At 44.1% G+C, this 13,840-nt stretch overlaps 1 protein-coding gene across 1 annotated transcript in view; it reads left to right on the top strand.

Annotated features, from left to right (window-relative positions):
• Positions 1–13,840, top strand: part of Veph1 (ventricular zone expressed PH domain containing 1) — a 167,661-nt gene that overhangs the window by 42,814 nt on the left and 111,007 nt on the right. Inside the window, exon 5 of the mRNA XM_075950586.1 lies at positions 7,067–7,276. Coding sequence (XP_075806701.1) covers positions 7,067–7,276 — 210 coding nt within the window. The remainder of the gene's footprint in view (positions 1–7,066; positions 7,277–13,840) is intronic.

Below are 13,840 nucleotides of genomic sequence, written 5' to 3'. Positions count from 1 at the left end.
CACCCAGTCTACCCATTCAAATGTTATTCTAACCAAAACATATATTCACAGACACCCTGAAATGTTTACTAAGCATCTGGGCACCTTGCGATCCAATCAAATGGATGCAAAATCACAGTTACACTGATAAAAAGCAACCAGCAGGAATCTACAGCCATTGCGGGGCAACTTCCGTGCAATCTCATCTGTGCACACAGTTCTCAGAATCTGTATTCTCACAAGCAGGGCCAAGAGAAAGTTTTGCACATGAGTTGACTCATGAGTAAATGTGCCCAGCATGGGAGCCAAAGGTCACTCTCTGGATAGCAAATCAGCTGTCATTCTTTATAGCCAAGTAGCATACTGAAGTTTAGGATGCTTGTAATTAGCAAACCACAGTGGTTTCAGTGCTGAAAGGAATTTATAGGCAATGGAATAGAAAATAAATAAACAGCAACAACAACAACAAAAAACTTACATGGAGCTTGGTCTCAGAGACCAAATAATGAGAATGAAATAATATCCCTCTCTCTTTCCATTTCTCAGAGAGAAATCAGCTGCTGTGAGGGGAAGGAGTTGATGGAGAGGGTTATGGATTCTGCCTTGGGAGAAGATGGTACAGTGAAGTCCTCTCATGGGAGTAGCATCCAAGCTGGAGCCTTAAAAATACATGTGCTGTGGGGAACAGAGGGACAATGAATAGGGCTCTAGGAAAAGAAGCAGGGTTACCAGTTACTAAACACTAAGTATAGTCTTCATGTGATGCCCCAGGACGGATACCAGGAAGCTGGCCCTTTCCTCAATTGTACACTCGTAGATCTCTGTTCATTAGATCAGGTACGGACCATAGGCTGTTACCACAGGGATCACAAACTAAAGAACAAGGTCAGAGGCTTGGCAGAGGACTGATAGCTGTCTGATGCCTGTGTGTGAGTTTGCTTCTGTCTTTGGGATAATACTAACAACAGCATGCTATTACTATAAATAACTTATTATTATTGTTATAACTTATTGGTTATTATTATTGCTAGTTTCTCTCTTCTAGTTTACTCTAAACTCTTTAAACACCATAGGGCATGTTGACCTATTCACAATTAATCCCTGACTTCATGCTGGGCAGTAGTAGGGGTTTAATAGGAACTGAAGAGATTGCTCAGCAGGTAAAGCGCTTGTTGAATAAGCATGAGGACCTGAGTTCAATCCCCAGCTTCTATAGGAAAAGCCAGGTATAGCAGCACATGCTTGCAATGCCTGCACTGGGAAGGCAGAGACCAAAAAGCCCTCTTTCTCAGAATCAATCCCTTACCCCCAGTTCCTGCTCCCTCTCTCCTCTAAAGCACCCTGAGATAGAAGAGCTATCCTGCTCTGATACCACCGTGCTTAGTGTTGGTCAGAACCACCAGAGGATCTGGCTTAGCACCTGGTATACACTAGTGCTTTCATGGCTATTTCTACACGGAGGAGTTAAAGCAAATTCCTACGTTTGCAAACAGCTTCATCATTTAAATGGTCCTTTTCACATAGAGTGTCTCACTTGCTCCTATAAATTACTCTATAATGTGTTAATTTTCCTCCATCTTACTTTGATCCAAACAGATGCTCTGGGGAGTTAACTTGCTTGAGATCACCCAGCTACTGGAGCACAAGAAAGGTCCAGGGTTTTGAAGCCAGGCTGTCTGAGTTGTACCTCCTTCTTCTCTTGGCCTGAGCGGCTTCCCCTGGAGGAGAATGCAGAGGAGGATGGTTTCCTCACTGCTGGTCAGAGTGGGCAAAGGGTGCTAAGAGTGGATGAGCTCATTCACACACCAACAGCCACTGGCCGGGTGGTTTGCAGACGCTCCCTTATTTCATCCCACACAGGGGGGTTTTTATAGTTTATAGACGGAAAAGCAAAATTTTGATCATTCACCGTGATGTGGAGCAGCTTGGTAAGGTGACTTTTTACACGAGCTTCATCCCCATCAGCCCCTCCAGCCTTCATTGGCAGAAGCTTCGATCTCCCTAAGTCATAGTCAAACTGCCCTCCCTGAAGTCATCAAACACAGACACTCACATGGTTCCAAAGCTTCACTGATAAAGCCAAGCTGTAACTTAAGACTAATATGCTTCCATCTATGAAATGTTTTGATACCAAATATATATAGAAAATAAAAAGAAAATTGAGTCTAGAGGCCCATGACTCCTGAAGCAGATGGAGTTCCAAAGGATTCAGCAGAATATGTGGCAAGGGATAGAAGTGAATTCATTGAGAAAAAAAGCTCTAGATGAAGCCACAGGTTCTGAGTGTGGACCCTAGAATGAAGAGTCCTAGGCCTGGGAGGCACTTAGAGTGACTGAGTGGCCTTCACTGTCCTCAGATTTTAACCGCTAGACGAGGTTGTGAGAGGGAACTGCCCAGCCCAGCTGCTCCCACTCCTGCTCATCACGTGAAAGCGGCCCCTCTACCTGCCCCTTCATTATTTTCTATGGTTCCCTTAGAAACGACACTGCCATCCATAGACAGGGACAAACAGAATGCCCACTTCACCTCCTCTCATATGTCTGCTCCTTAGACAGTGTCCAGGAGCCATGATCATGGAGAGAGGGTTTTCAGAGATGCCTAGAAAGAACCAGCAACCAGAACTGCAGACTGCATTTCAATTTCAACTCAGTTCTGATCCATTTGCTTCCAGACGAAATAAGCAGGTGAACAAGGAAAGGTGTGATTTTGCAATTCAAGCTTGTCATGTGTTACCTGGAGGTCATCATTGTTTGGGTCCAAGATGTCCCCCATAGCCAGGCGGTGGTGGCGCACGCCTTTAATCCCAGCACTCGGGAGGCAGAGGCAGGCGGATCTCTGTGAGTTCAAGGCCAGCCTGATCTACAAGAGCTAGTTCCAGGACAGGAACCAAAAGCCACGGAGAAACCCTGTCTCGAAAAAATCCAAAAAAAAAGATGTCCCCCATATGTACCTATGCTGGAACTCTTGTTTCCCGGCTGGTGGCACAGTTTCAGAACGTGGCAGATATAGACCGCTAAGGACAGACTTTTGGGGGCTCCATCTGCTTCATAATCTTCCATGATGTGAGAACCCCCAACAGGAATCTAGCCCCCCCCCCAAGCCATGGTTTCCATACCATGATGTTCTGAAAGCCTTGAAACCACGAGCTAAAACATATCTGGAGGGTAGGTGAAAAGAAAAACATATCCTTCCTGGCTCAAGCTGCTTCTTTTGGTTTTCTTGTTGAAGAAGAGTAGCTAAAACAACGCTTATTAGCGATATCCCTAATCAGTGCAGTCACCTGTGATGTTTCCTGGGTTTCTGTTTGATTGACTGCTTGGGCTTGCTTGGGCTTGTCCTGTTTGCTGAATGCTGAGGTTCTGATCACCTACACTTTGTGACCAGTGAGAACATGATTCTCAGGTCTGGTCAGTAGAGGCCCATGAAAAACTGTTCCTCAGACCACGATATAGCTCAGGGATAAAGTGTTTCCCTTGTTAACCTTTCCCTCCCTATAAAAGCAGCTTTTTTGGAGACTCTCATTCAAGTCCATATAGAGGCAGACAATTTCTCTACACAAAGCTAATAGTCCATGAGGTCTCAGCATCCACACATCTGTAGGCTCTAAGATACAGATGGATGGCTAGGCACATCTCTCCCTCATCGTTGACATCGGGCACTGTTCTTAACAGGACACTATTCTTCGCAGAGAGAAAAGCAGTTCCTGGCTGGTGACTCATGGTCAGCGTCTCCAGGGGAACGTCCGGATCCATTTATAGGAAAAGTCTGTGCGGTCAGTTTCCCAAGTTGCCTTTATAAGAATAAAGTCAGTGTTTTCCTGGCTGCCGTGGGACATCCAGCAGTCTAGCTAGCAAACAGAACATAATTTATTAATGTGTATGCATACATGTTATTAGCCCCAGGCATGGGCTTCTGGCCCCAGGCAGGCGGAGATGAGTGACAGAGAGTGTCAAGTAGAACTCTCCCTCCTCAGTGTTCAGGCCCAGAGGAGCTGCGTTTGCGGTCTGGTCCTGAAAGGAGAGTCATTTCCTGGGTTTCACACAACAGAGGAGAACATTCCTCTCCTCCTGCCAAATCTTACAGCACCTAACACATCATCGGCCAGGCCAGTCGCCAGGCCCACAATGCTCAGGGGTCACTTTGCATAAATACTTGCAGTCATTTACAAAACATGAGAAGACGGGGCGGTGGGACATATATATAGTCTATCCAGGGGCAGTCTGCACAGGAGAACCTGTTTTCCAGAATCTCGATGTGCAGGAAATAAGTAATAAACAAAAAGAATGACAAGCATTTCTGTGGGTTCATGGAAATTAATGAAGTCTTGATGCTAATTAAGTTAACTAAAATAGAAATATTGCCCCGGGATGAATTTAAGTGGTAGCACACACACACACACACACACACACACACACACCCTTCTATTTCACACACAGGTCCTGAAACGTCATTTACTACCAACCAAACAGGGCCTAATTTTCCCATGATCGTGTTCTTAAGATGCCTTGGCTTTGGAGATTTGGGAGAGGTAGCTATAGAATTTCACCTCTGCGATGGGGCCGACATTATGAACTGCTACACAGGACACAAAGAGAAGAACCAAAGAACCCCCGAGGCTGAGATTCTATCCTGGCTGTTTCCTTTGCAGAGTTCTGTCCAAGCCCTCACCCCAAATAGCACTCTATTTTAACCCCATCCCCCACTAAGCACTAGGGCTTGGGAATTTTTCTGGATACCTTCGGCCTGCCCCTGATGTTTCTTCGGGAAGGGCTCATGTCAGCAAAAGTTTCTCCAAGAGTATAAGGGACTATGGCCCTGCTGAGTCCTTTGCTGGCTTATCTTGCCAGAAAATCATAATTTGGGAATTGATAAAGAGAAATGGGGTTATTTACAGTTTGGGCCAGAAAAAATTTTTACTTTTCTCCACCTTTCCTGTTGTCGTCAACAATTTATTGGGGGCAAAGTGGAACAAAAGCCAGAAAGTGCACGTAAGTGGATTTAGCTGTGAGACAAGGCGTCAGAACTGTGAGGAATTTTCCTGAGGGGGAATAGCCTCATGGAAACAGGGCTTCAAGCTATTCGTATTATTAACATATTTTTCTGGAGAAATTCTAATTTTTAAGGGTCCTTGTGACACTGTTAAGTGACCTCATATTCCTGAGAAGTGGCTTAAATAAGCCGGAGATAGCCACAGGCAGAACAAAGCAAGGGCAGGAAGAGAAGAGAGGGGGGTGAGGTCATCTCTCCCTGCTTCCTCTGCACCGGCCACAGACTGCTGGTCGAAATCAAGCCTCGCAGGTTGTTAGGAGGCTCGTTTATCAGGGAGGAGGGTTACAGAGTGCCGCTGCATATGCGGGTGTACAATGTGCAGGATCCTCTTGGTGTCCGAGTCCCGGGTCTCTGTGTCTCCTGTACGCTCAGCAGACACTGGAATCGTTCTTAGACGTGAAGTCAACCCAACAGGGCGGCAGTGGAGACGTGGGCCCTGCGTGTGGAAAACAAAATTCCTCCTGCCAGGGCATCCCTTTTTTTTTCAGTGTGTGGGACAAACTTCGAAATATCTTTCTTTTCTATCACCATCATAATAAACAGTGAAATACTCAGCTTTTGTTTCATGTTTAAAGTCGTCATTGCTGTTTACAGCACTCAAGATGCCTCTACTTTCTGGGTCTTCTATGGAGTCATCTGCCCCCCAATGGAGTTGAAAATTCATTTGCCTGGTGCCTGCCTGCTTCTCTCTTCTTCTTCTTCTTCTTCTTCTTCTTCTTCTTCTTCTTCTTCTTCTTCTTCTTCTTCTTCTTCTTCTTCTTCTTCTTCTTCTTCTTCTTTTCTCCTTCTGTTCTTCCCCCATTTCTTTCTTTTCCTTTTTCCTTGTCTTCATGGAAGAACAGACAGATACAGTATAGCCATGTGAGGCTTGGGCTAGTGGCTGGGATTTATACTAAAGCTATAATTTGGCCTGTGAAGAACCATGTGTCACAGAGACTTCTTGCTCCAGGAGCAGGACCTCAAGAGCAAGGGCTAGAAAATGGAATTTCTTCAAGGGCCAGGAAATGTGTGAGCATTTTCTATTTCCATATACCTCAGGTCAGGTACGTTGCCCTGACCCAAGCAACTGGCTGACATTTTTGCTGGATATGCCAGGGACCTCTCACGGCATTTCGTGAAGCACCTGCAGTCCTTCCCCAGTGCACAAATGCACAGGCAGCGTTTCTGGAACTGCAGGTGTGTGACTTGCCAGAAGCTAGCCATGCTCTCCTCCCAAAGTATGTAAATGACTATGAAGTTACAATCTCTATGTAGGATGATTTTAGTTATCTCAAGACTACTTTGGTTTGTCCCTTTTCAAATTCTATATATGCATCCCCTCCCATATCTGTGTGTAGTAGTGACTTTATTTCACAGAAAGTCACACTTTCTAATGAAAATTTTTGAATTCTTGTCTTCATAAAGCAATGGGAATGCAGGGGAAATCATTTTTCTTTAATGATTATACCTTATGATGACATTCTCTGGTAGAACTGGAGATTGGGAAGAGTGAGGAGCCTTCCTGCTTCTTTGTCTCCACTATGAAGCATTTCTAAGTGGGATTCTCCTAAACCAGAGGCTTTAGTAAAAATCAACAAAGGTCTCTTCCTCACTGGCCATCTTTCTGCTGCAGCTCTGGGGGTTGGGGAAGAGGGATGCAGTATTCCCATAACACAGCAAAGCTTGGCTTGGGCATCAGCGACATGAGAACTTTGTGGAGTTCACTTTCCATAGCAGAGCATGACTTCAAAGAAAAGCAGACTCAAGGGCAGGTGGTTTTATTGTCCATTTTAGATTCCAAAGTCTGCAGATTTGCCACGAGATTAATAATCCCAGGATGTGTTGTCTCTCTGGTTTAATATTTAAAATGTTGCCGTCCTTATGCCTATAATTCCAGCTCTCAGGAAGCTGAGGCAGGAGGAATGTTTTAAGATGACTACAGACTATGTTACGTATAAGACTGTTAACACAAAATTTTCTTTTGAAAGTGATTCTGCGTATACTAACTCTTCTCTTTGTCTTTTCTTTCTCCTTTCTTCCTCTCCTTTCCCCTTGCAGGTGGTTCAGAAATGCGTTCCTTTCCTCATCAGGCATTTAAAGGATTCAACCCACAATGACTTCATCCTAAACATCCTCATAGAAATAGCAGGCTATGAACCACTGGGTTTGAGCAGTTTTCTACCAATGCTGAAAGAGATTGGGGAGAGATTTCCCTACCTCGCTGGACAAATAGCAAGGATCTTTGGCGCAGTTGGACATGTGGATGAAGTAAGTTTGGCCTCTCTCTCTCTCTCGCCCCCTCTCCTTCATTCCTTCCTTCCCTCCTTCCCATCTCCCTGAGTTATTTAAAAACATCTAAACAACTCTGAAGTTGTCCATGATTTCTTTGAGCTTCCATTTCTCTTTTGAAACTTTTTGTGTCACCAGAATTGAGAATTTCATTGCTAGTGTGTCCCTTGAGGTAGAAGAAGAATTAAAATGGAAGACTATTTTTTTATTTTTTTAGCATATTCAAGACCACCGTGTAATGCAACAGCCCTTAGCAGGGCTCAATCACATTATCTATTGCAGCTGTGCTTAGCCCAGGAGATTGAGAGCAGAGTTACGTCTCCGAGAAAACCTGAGAGTCCATAGCTATCATCAAAGAGCACTCTGAGCACTCTGGGTGATGCTGTTTGGGAGAGATAAATAAATGTTTGTGGATGTTTAAAAGTTCTAGTGTAAATATTTGCACAAGGGAGTCTGGCAAGCGCAGCGGGACACCATCAGGGGTTGTGGGCATTACACCAAAAAAGTACAACTAACAGTCCAGATTTCAAAGGCCAGGCATGTGAGGGCACATAGACATTGTGTGTCTCTGCTGATTTTACATAGGGATGCAGAATTCCCGTTTAGCTATTAAAATAAAAGGCAATATATAATGGAAAAGGTTTCCACTTAACCAACTTACATACAACTATCAATTAAATAAACATAAAATTGCCCAATATTTTTAAAGAATCTCATAGTTCATCTAAATTTAGTGCCTTAGTTCGGTATAAGATCAAGCTAAAAGTCAGAGAGGACCTAGAGAGATGGCTTAGTTACTAAGAACACAGGCTATTCTTCCAGAAGACCCGGGTTAGATTCCCAGCACCCACATGACTGCTCAGAAACATTCATAACTCGAGGTCCAGGGGATTCTGACACCTTCTTCTGACTGAATCTGCTGACCTTGTTCTTCATTGCAAGTACTAAAAATTATTAAAGAATATTGCCATTCCAAAGCCCTTCATTAGCTTTAAAGTGGGAATTTTAACAGTCTAAAGTTCATGTGTCTTAGCGCTGGATTTGAGTGAATTTGTTCTTCCCCATCAAGAAAAGCTTGTAGCGCGACACTGTCAGAGGCTAGAGCCAAGCAGCTGGGTTTATCGGCCTGTGCAGTTCTATCCAGGCTCTCTGGAGTGAAACAAGGCATTTCACTGAGGCCCAGGGAGAGTCAGCATGAGGGCCGACGTCCAGTCCAGCATCCTGGTCACCTGTAAGAGTACAATCCACAGGGAGAAGCAAAAGCTTTGCTCTAAATCTCTCTACTGCTCTGTGTGGAGGTCTCAGGACATGGGAAACTGGTGGGATGTGGGACTAAATGAGGCGTGGGATGACGGTGGGTTTTCTCTATAAGGCAGCCATGTGACCTCTGTAAGCCCTGGTCCTTTGAGCCTCTCCTTTATCCTATATTTGATCTTATTTTAAAATTAACTTAATTAGAATTTTTCTCCTTGACACCCAAGCAAACATCCCAGTGGTGTTCGGGGGGTTCAGCATTATCAGTAATTTAAAAGATTATAGAAACACAGAAATTTTCAGACCAAGTTCTGGATCTTGTTCCAAACTTTGAGATGTACAAACTGGAGCTGAGTGGAGGAAGCCCCCTGTTAACTGAGTCCCAGCAATAAGAGTACAATCCACAGGGAGAAGCAAAAGCTTCTCCTGAGAGTATATGTCGTCATCAGCCTGAGACGGCCAACGTGTAGAGTCAAGTGTTATTCATCGGCTCATGTCTCCCCTTCCGTGTCTGCATGAAGCCAGGCATAAGCTCTGTAGATAGCTGCCGGGAAGCAGACCAGATGTGATTGTCTGTGAACTCAGGGCCCATCTGGGTAGGCAAACTGTTTCAGCAACTTGGTAGCAGCATCCCAATTTTGCCATCTGCATTGGCCAGCATGGGAAAGCTGTATGCGTACAACAAAACACAAAATCCCACAAAGCCTGTTTCCTCTACCCCGCAAAGTTAACTCAGACATCGTTTTTGTCTAGATTGAAAAAGGAGTCATGCTAAATTGCTGTGTTATGCTTGGGTCGTCCTGGGATGCCATGTAATGACTGGTAGGCAATTTCCAAGCACGTACTTGCACCTGAAGCACAATTACTGCCCTGAGAGTTCAAATGGAAGAGATAAAAGGGAGGAGAAACATGCTTCTGGGTCAGCCCTGTTCCATTCAGTAAAGGTCCTATCGTTTGGGGATTTACCCTTCTCTTTGGGGATGCTCATTTGAAGTAAACACATGCGCAAGAAATAGTAATTTAGTAGGCTCATCCTAACCATAGTGTGTGTGTGTGTGTGTGTGTGTGTGTGTGTGTGTGTGTGTGTGTTCTTTCTCAATGAGGAGATTGAAATGCTGTGGCCCCTAACACCAGACATAACTTCCTAATGACTTCTCGGGGTCCAACCCCTTGATGAGTTTCAGTGTCAACAGCAAAACGGCACCGTTAGCAGCATTATTGCCCTGCCCATGTGGAGAAGGCCAGGGAGGCCTTTTCCCCACTCTAATGCGTCTCTCGTGGCGCTATCTGCTTTATTCCCAAAGAGACTGTGGCCCTACTTCTCTAGGCTCATCCGCTATTATAGGAAACTATGAGAATATTTGTCTGGGCTCAGCCCTCCTCTGCCTCCGCCCCTATTTTTCTCCTGTCTCCTGACTTTCTGCCTACTTGGAATTTTAATACTTCCCTGAACACATCTTGCTTCAGCATGCATCATGATCTTTACACCCCGTTTTGACCGGAGAGTGGTTCCCCCTTCTCCTCTTTACCTTGCCTACCCTAGAGCAAATGCTGTCTTTGGTGTGAATTCTTGCGCGCTTCCTTGAGAGAGTGAGTCACCGGGAGTCTGTACTCCCATAGCGCTTGGGCTGTTCCTCGCACCGACTAGCTGTGCCAGTTCGGCTTCTCCTCCCTCATCTGAAATTCCAGAGACTCCGAGTGGCCTCCTGATGAAACACTCTGATCAAATGGAGCTGGGGGAGGAAAGGGGTTAGGTTCTACTCTTCCGGGTCACAACTCATCATTAAGGGAAGCCAGGGCAGGAACTCCAGGTAGAAACTTACAGTCAGGAATCGAGTAACAGTGCTACCTTCCGGATGGCTTTCTGACTTACAAGCCCATGCTCGGCTAGTTTCTTATATAGCTAAGTCCAGCTCTCTAGGTTTGGTACCACCCACAGTGGCCTGGGCCCTCCTCACCAGTTAATAATCAAGACAGTCCCCACCTGATAGGGACAATTACTCAATGGAGCACTTTAATAGAAGATTCTAGGCTAATTAGGACACCACCTGAATTCACTTGTGGCCAAAAAAAAAAAAAAATGAATGAACACTCAGGAGTACTATTAATAAATAACTTGAATGCTGGATTCTTATTTGGCAATTTTGTTTGATCACACCACCCTCTAATTCTTCTAAGGGGCATAGCTATAACAAGAGAGGAAAATAATCAAATCACACTGGATCATACATACACACATGCACTCACATATGCAAACATGTCAAAAAGTAATGAGAGGGTTGGGGGTAATAGCACAATGTTTAGCAAACACGTGATGCACATGGCCCTAGGTTCAATCTCTTGTAATATAGTGATTGAATAAATAAATGAATCAATTAAAGATGGAGGAGGATAAGATATTAATATGGAGAAGTGGAAAACTTTAGAACCTATACAATTTATCTCTGGTATCCAACAAATAAAAAATGACAAAGAGAAGACCAACATCTAGACAGCATGTGATGGGGACATGACCACCTATGATACCGAAGGACCCTGCTTCCCTGATAGGGGACGTAAATAAAAGATAATTCTGAATGGATCATGAAGATGAGTGGCCAAGAGCCCCAGACTGAAAAGTTTCAGAAGTACAGCTTCAGTAGGGTCCATCTCTGTAGACAGTGGGATGGCCAGCAGCAAAGAGATGTCAGCCTTTCCTAACATCGAGTTTGTTTGTAGACAAACTGGGCCTAAGCATGACATTAGGGAAGACAGCAACCATATAAGTGGCTGGCTTTGTCCTAGGTTCTGCAGTGCTGAATGGATGTGTAGAAGTGGGTCAAGTCAAAATATGGGTGAAGAGAATTAGAACCAACCCACCCCAGAGACACCTGCAGGCATCATTAAAGATGTAGGGCAGAGCCAATTACCGTCCCCTTTTTGAACAAACAACCACTCTGTGCCATGCCTGCTGTATATTGGTATATATAATGATTGACACCTTTCCTGGGGAAAATAAGGGCAACAGAAATTTAAGGGCCTATTTCATGAGTTTTGTCTTTAGTTCTTAGGACACTGCAATCATGCTGCTTTCTATAAATGGCAAGGTGGTTCCGGGCCCCCACCTGCAAAAACCACTCAGCAGGCTCACAGCAACTTTTATCTTTAAACTCTTATTATTACTACGATGTGAAGGGGCTAAACTGAATCCAAAGCGGGGTGGAGTTCTTGTGCATGGAGGATAAAAACCGAATGTTGTTCTACTTTCAAAGGCTTTTGTTTCTTTGTTCGTTTTCATTTCTTTCCTCGTTGGAGTCTTGTCCATGCAGAAGATCTCACAGCACATTTTTAGGGTGTCAAGGTCATCACAGTTCTCTTTCCTAACTAGTAAACATGGAAAGGACTCCTCCAGAACCCCCTTTTTCTTGAGAAACCAGCTTGAATCTATGGGTTCTCTCCACCTATCTAAGTTTTAGATCAATAGACTAAAGGTGTTTTCTTTACCAGACACATCCTCAGTAAAGCCTGGTCTCCTTGGAACGCAGACTGAACATGTGGCACGTGCTCTGAGCCCCTTCCAGACCTAGGAAGCAGCTGCCCCATGTATTAAAAACAAAAATGAAGTGATCTCACAGCCAGAGAGAGGATGCTATGGCCACTTGTTTTTCCTGAGCTGTCCACCACCAGGCTGCACCTGCAAAGAGTCAAGCGGCATGCCCCAGGGTGCAGTCCCTGCCATTATGGGTGTTAGGTCCTGTGCCATCTGTCCTGTTTTCCTAACTGGCTTGAATATGCTGGCCAAGCAATAGGATGTGTTTATTACATCCTCTCTGGGCTTAGAGTCATGGACACTCTTCAAATCGAGATATGATACCCATTTTGTCCCGGTTGCATTTCTGTGACATCCGGTGGCCCTACAGAGTCTCAGGAAGGACAGGAAAATGATGACAAAGGCAGTTGCAAGCCAGGTTAGTGTTCTCATCCGGGCTGCTGCAAAGCATCCTGCAGAGCAGAGGTGGCCATCAGAGGACACCTTTAATATGCAAATCAAGACCGAAGAATCTGAGGGGTGGGGTTTTCAACTAGAGGAAGGAGCTGCAGCCAGGAACCTCAGCTTTCCCAGGAATCATGAATCTAATTAAAAGAAGTAGGCTGTTTAAATTTAGAATTTAATTGTTGGTTGGTGCCAGCTGCATGCTATCCAATTTTACAAAACTATCATCAGTTGAAGAATATATTTTTATTCTAAAATGGAAATAACTTTTCTTTCCTCCTTCCTTCCTTTTCATTTTTCCTGGGGATTTAACCTAACTCTATGCTTGTTAGGTGTTAAGTCAGGGTACTCTAGAGAGTCATGACTGATAGAAAAATATATATGTGTTCTACAAATATATGTGTGTGCATATATATATTATATACATAAATACTTTATATGTTATATATGCACACATATATATGTTCTACAAATATAGGCATGTATTATATACACTATACATAATTATATATACATATACACATTGTACACACACATATATATAATGGTCCACCTATTCCCACAATGGCTGTCTCCTGATAGATAATCCAAGAATCTAGTAGTTGTTCAATCCACAAGGCTGGACATCTCAGCGGGTCTTCAGTGTATGCTGGGATTCCAGAGAAGTAGGCTGTAATGTTAGTGAAGACATGGACTTAGCCAATGAGAGTTAAGGCAAGCAGGCAGAGAGCCAGGGCTCCCGCCTACTGTGGCCTTCATACAGACTGCCACCAGAAGGGGCGGCTCACATTTAAGGACCATTTTTCTACCACAGAAGATTCGGGTTCAGGGTGGGTCTTCCCACTTCGAACAAGTCAGTCAAGAAAAATCCCTCTTAGGTGTATCTAGCCACTTGGGTTTAGTTAATTCCTGATATAGTCAAGTTGACAACCAGGAATAACCACCACCCTAGGTAAACATTCATAACCCTAGTCTCTGAACATGACTATTATATCTATATTATGAAAAGAACTCATGGTATTGATAATACGAAGTAAACTTGTAGCAGTGTGTAAAAATATTTGTACATATATATGCGTATTATATATTAAACTTTAAAAATAAAAATGATGCTATTTCTTACTCCCCATTCCGAGGGGTGCAGACAGAACTGCTGACTATGAACACCAGCCCTGTGCAGGTGATGGAAACCCAGAAAGAAGAGACACAAAGTCCTTGCCCTAGGCCAGTTCATAGGAAATAGGGCGAGAGAGGCATAGACAGAAATCTGGAATTTAATTTGGTAATTTCTGTTTTGAAGTTTGAACTGGACAAGG

The sequence above is a fragment of the Microtus pennsylvanicus genome, chromosome 16 (assembly GCF_037038515.1).
Source record: "Microtus pennsylvanicus isolate mMicPen1 chromosome 16, mMicPen1.hap1, whole genome shotgun sequence".
Taxonomy (NCBI): Eukaryota; Metazoa; Chordata; class Mammalia; order Rodentia; family Cricetidae; genus Microtus; species Microtus pennsylvanicus.
This window is presented reverse-complemented; position numbering and strand designations above follow the sequence as displayed.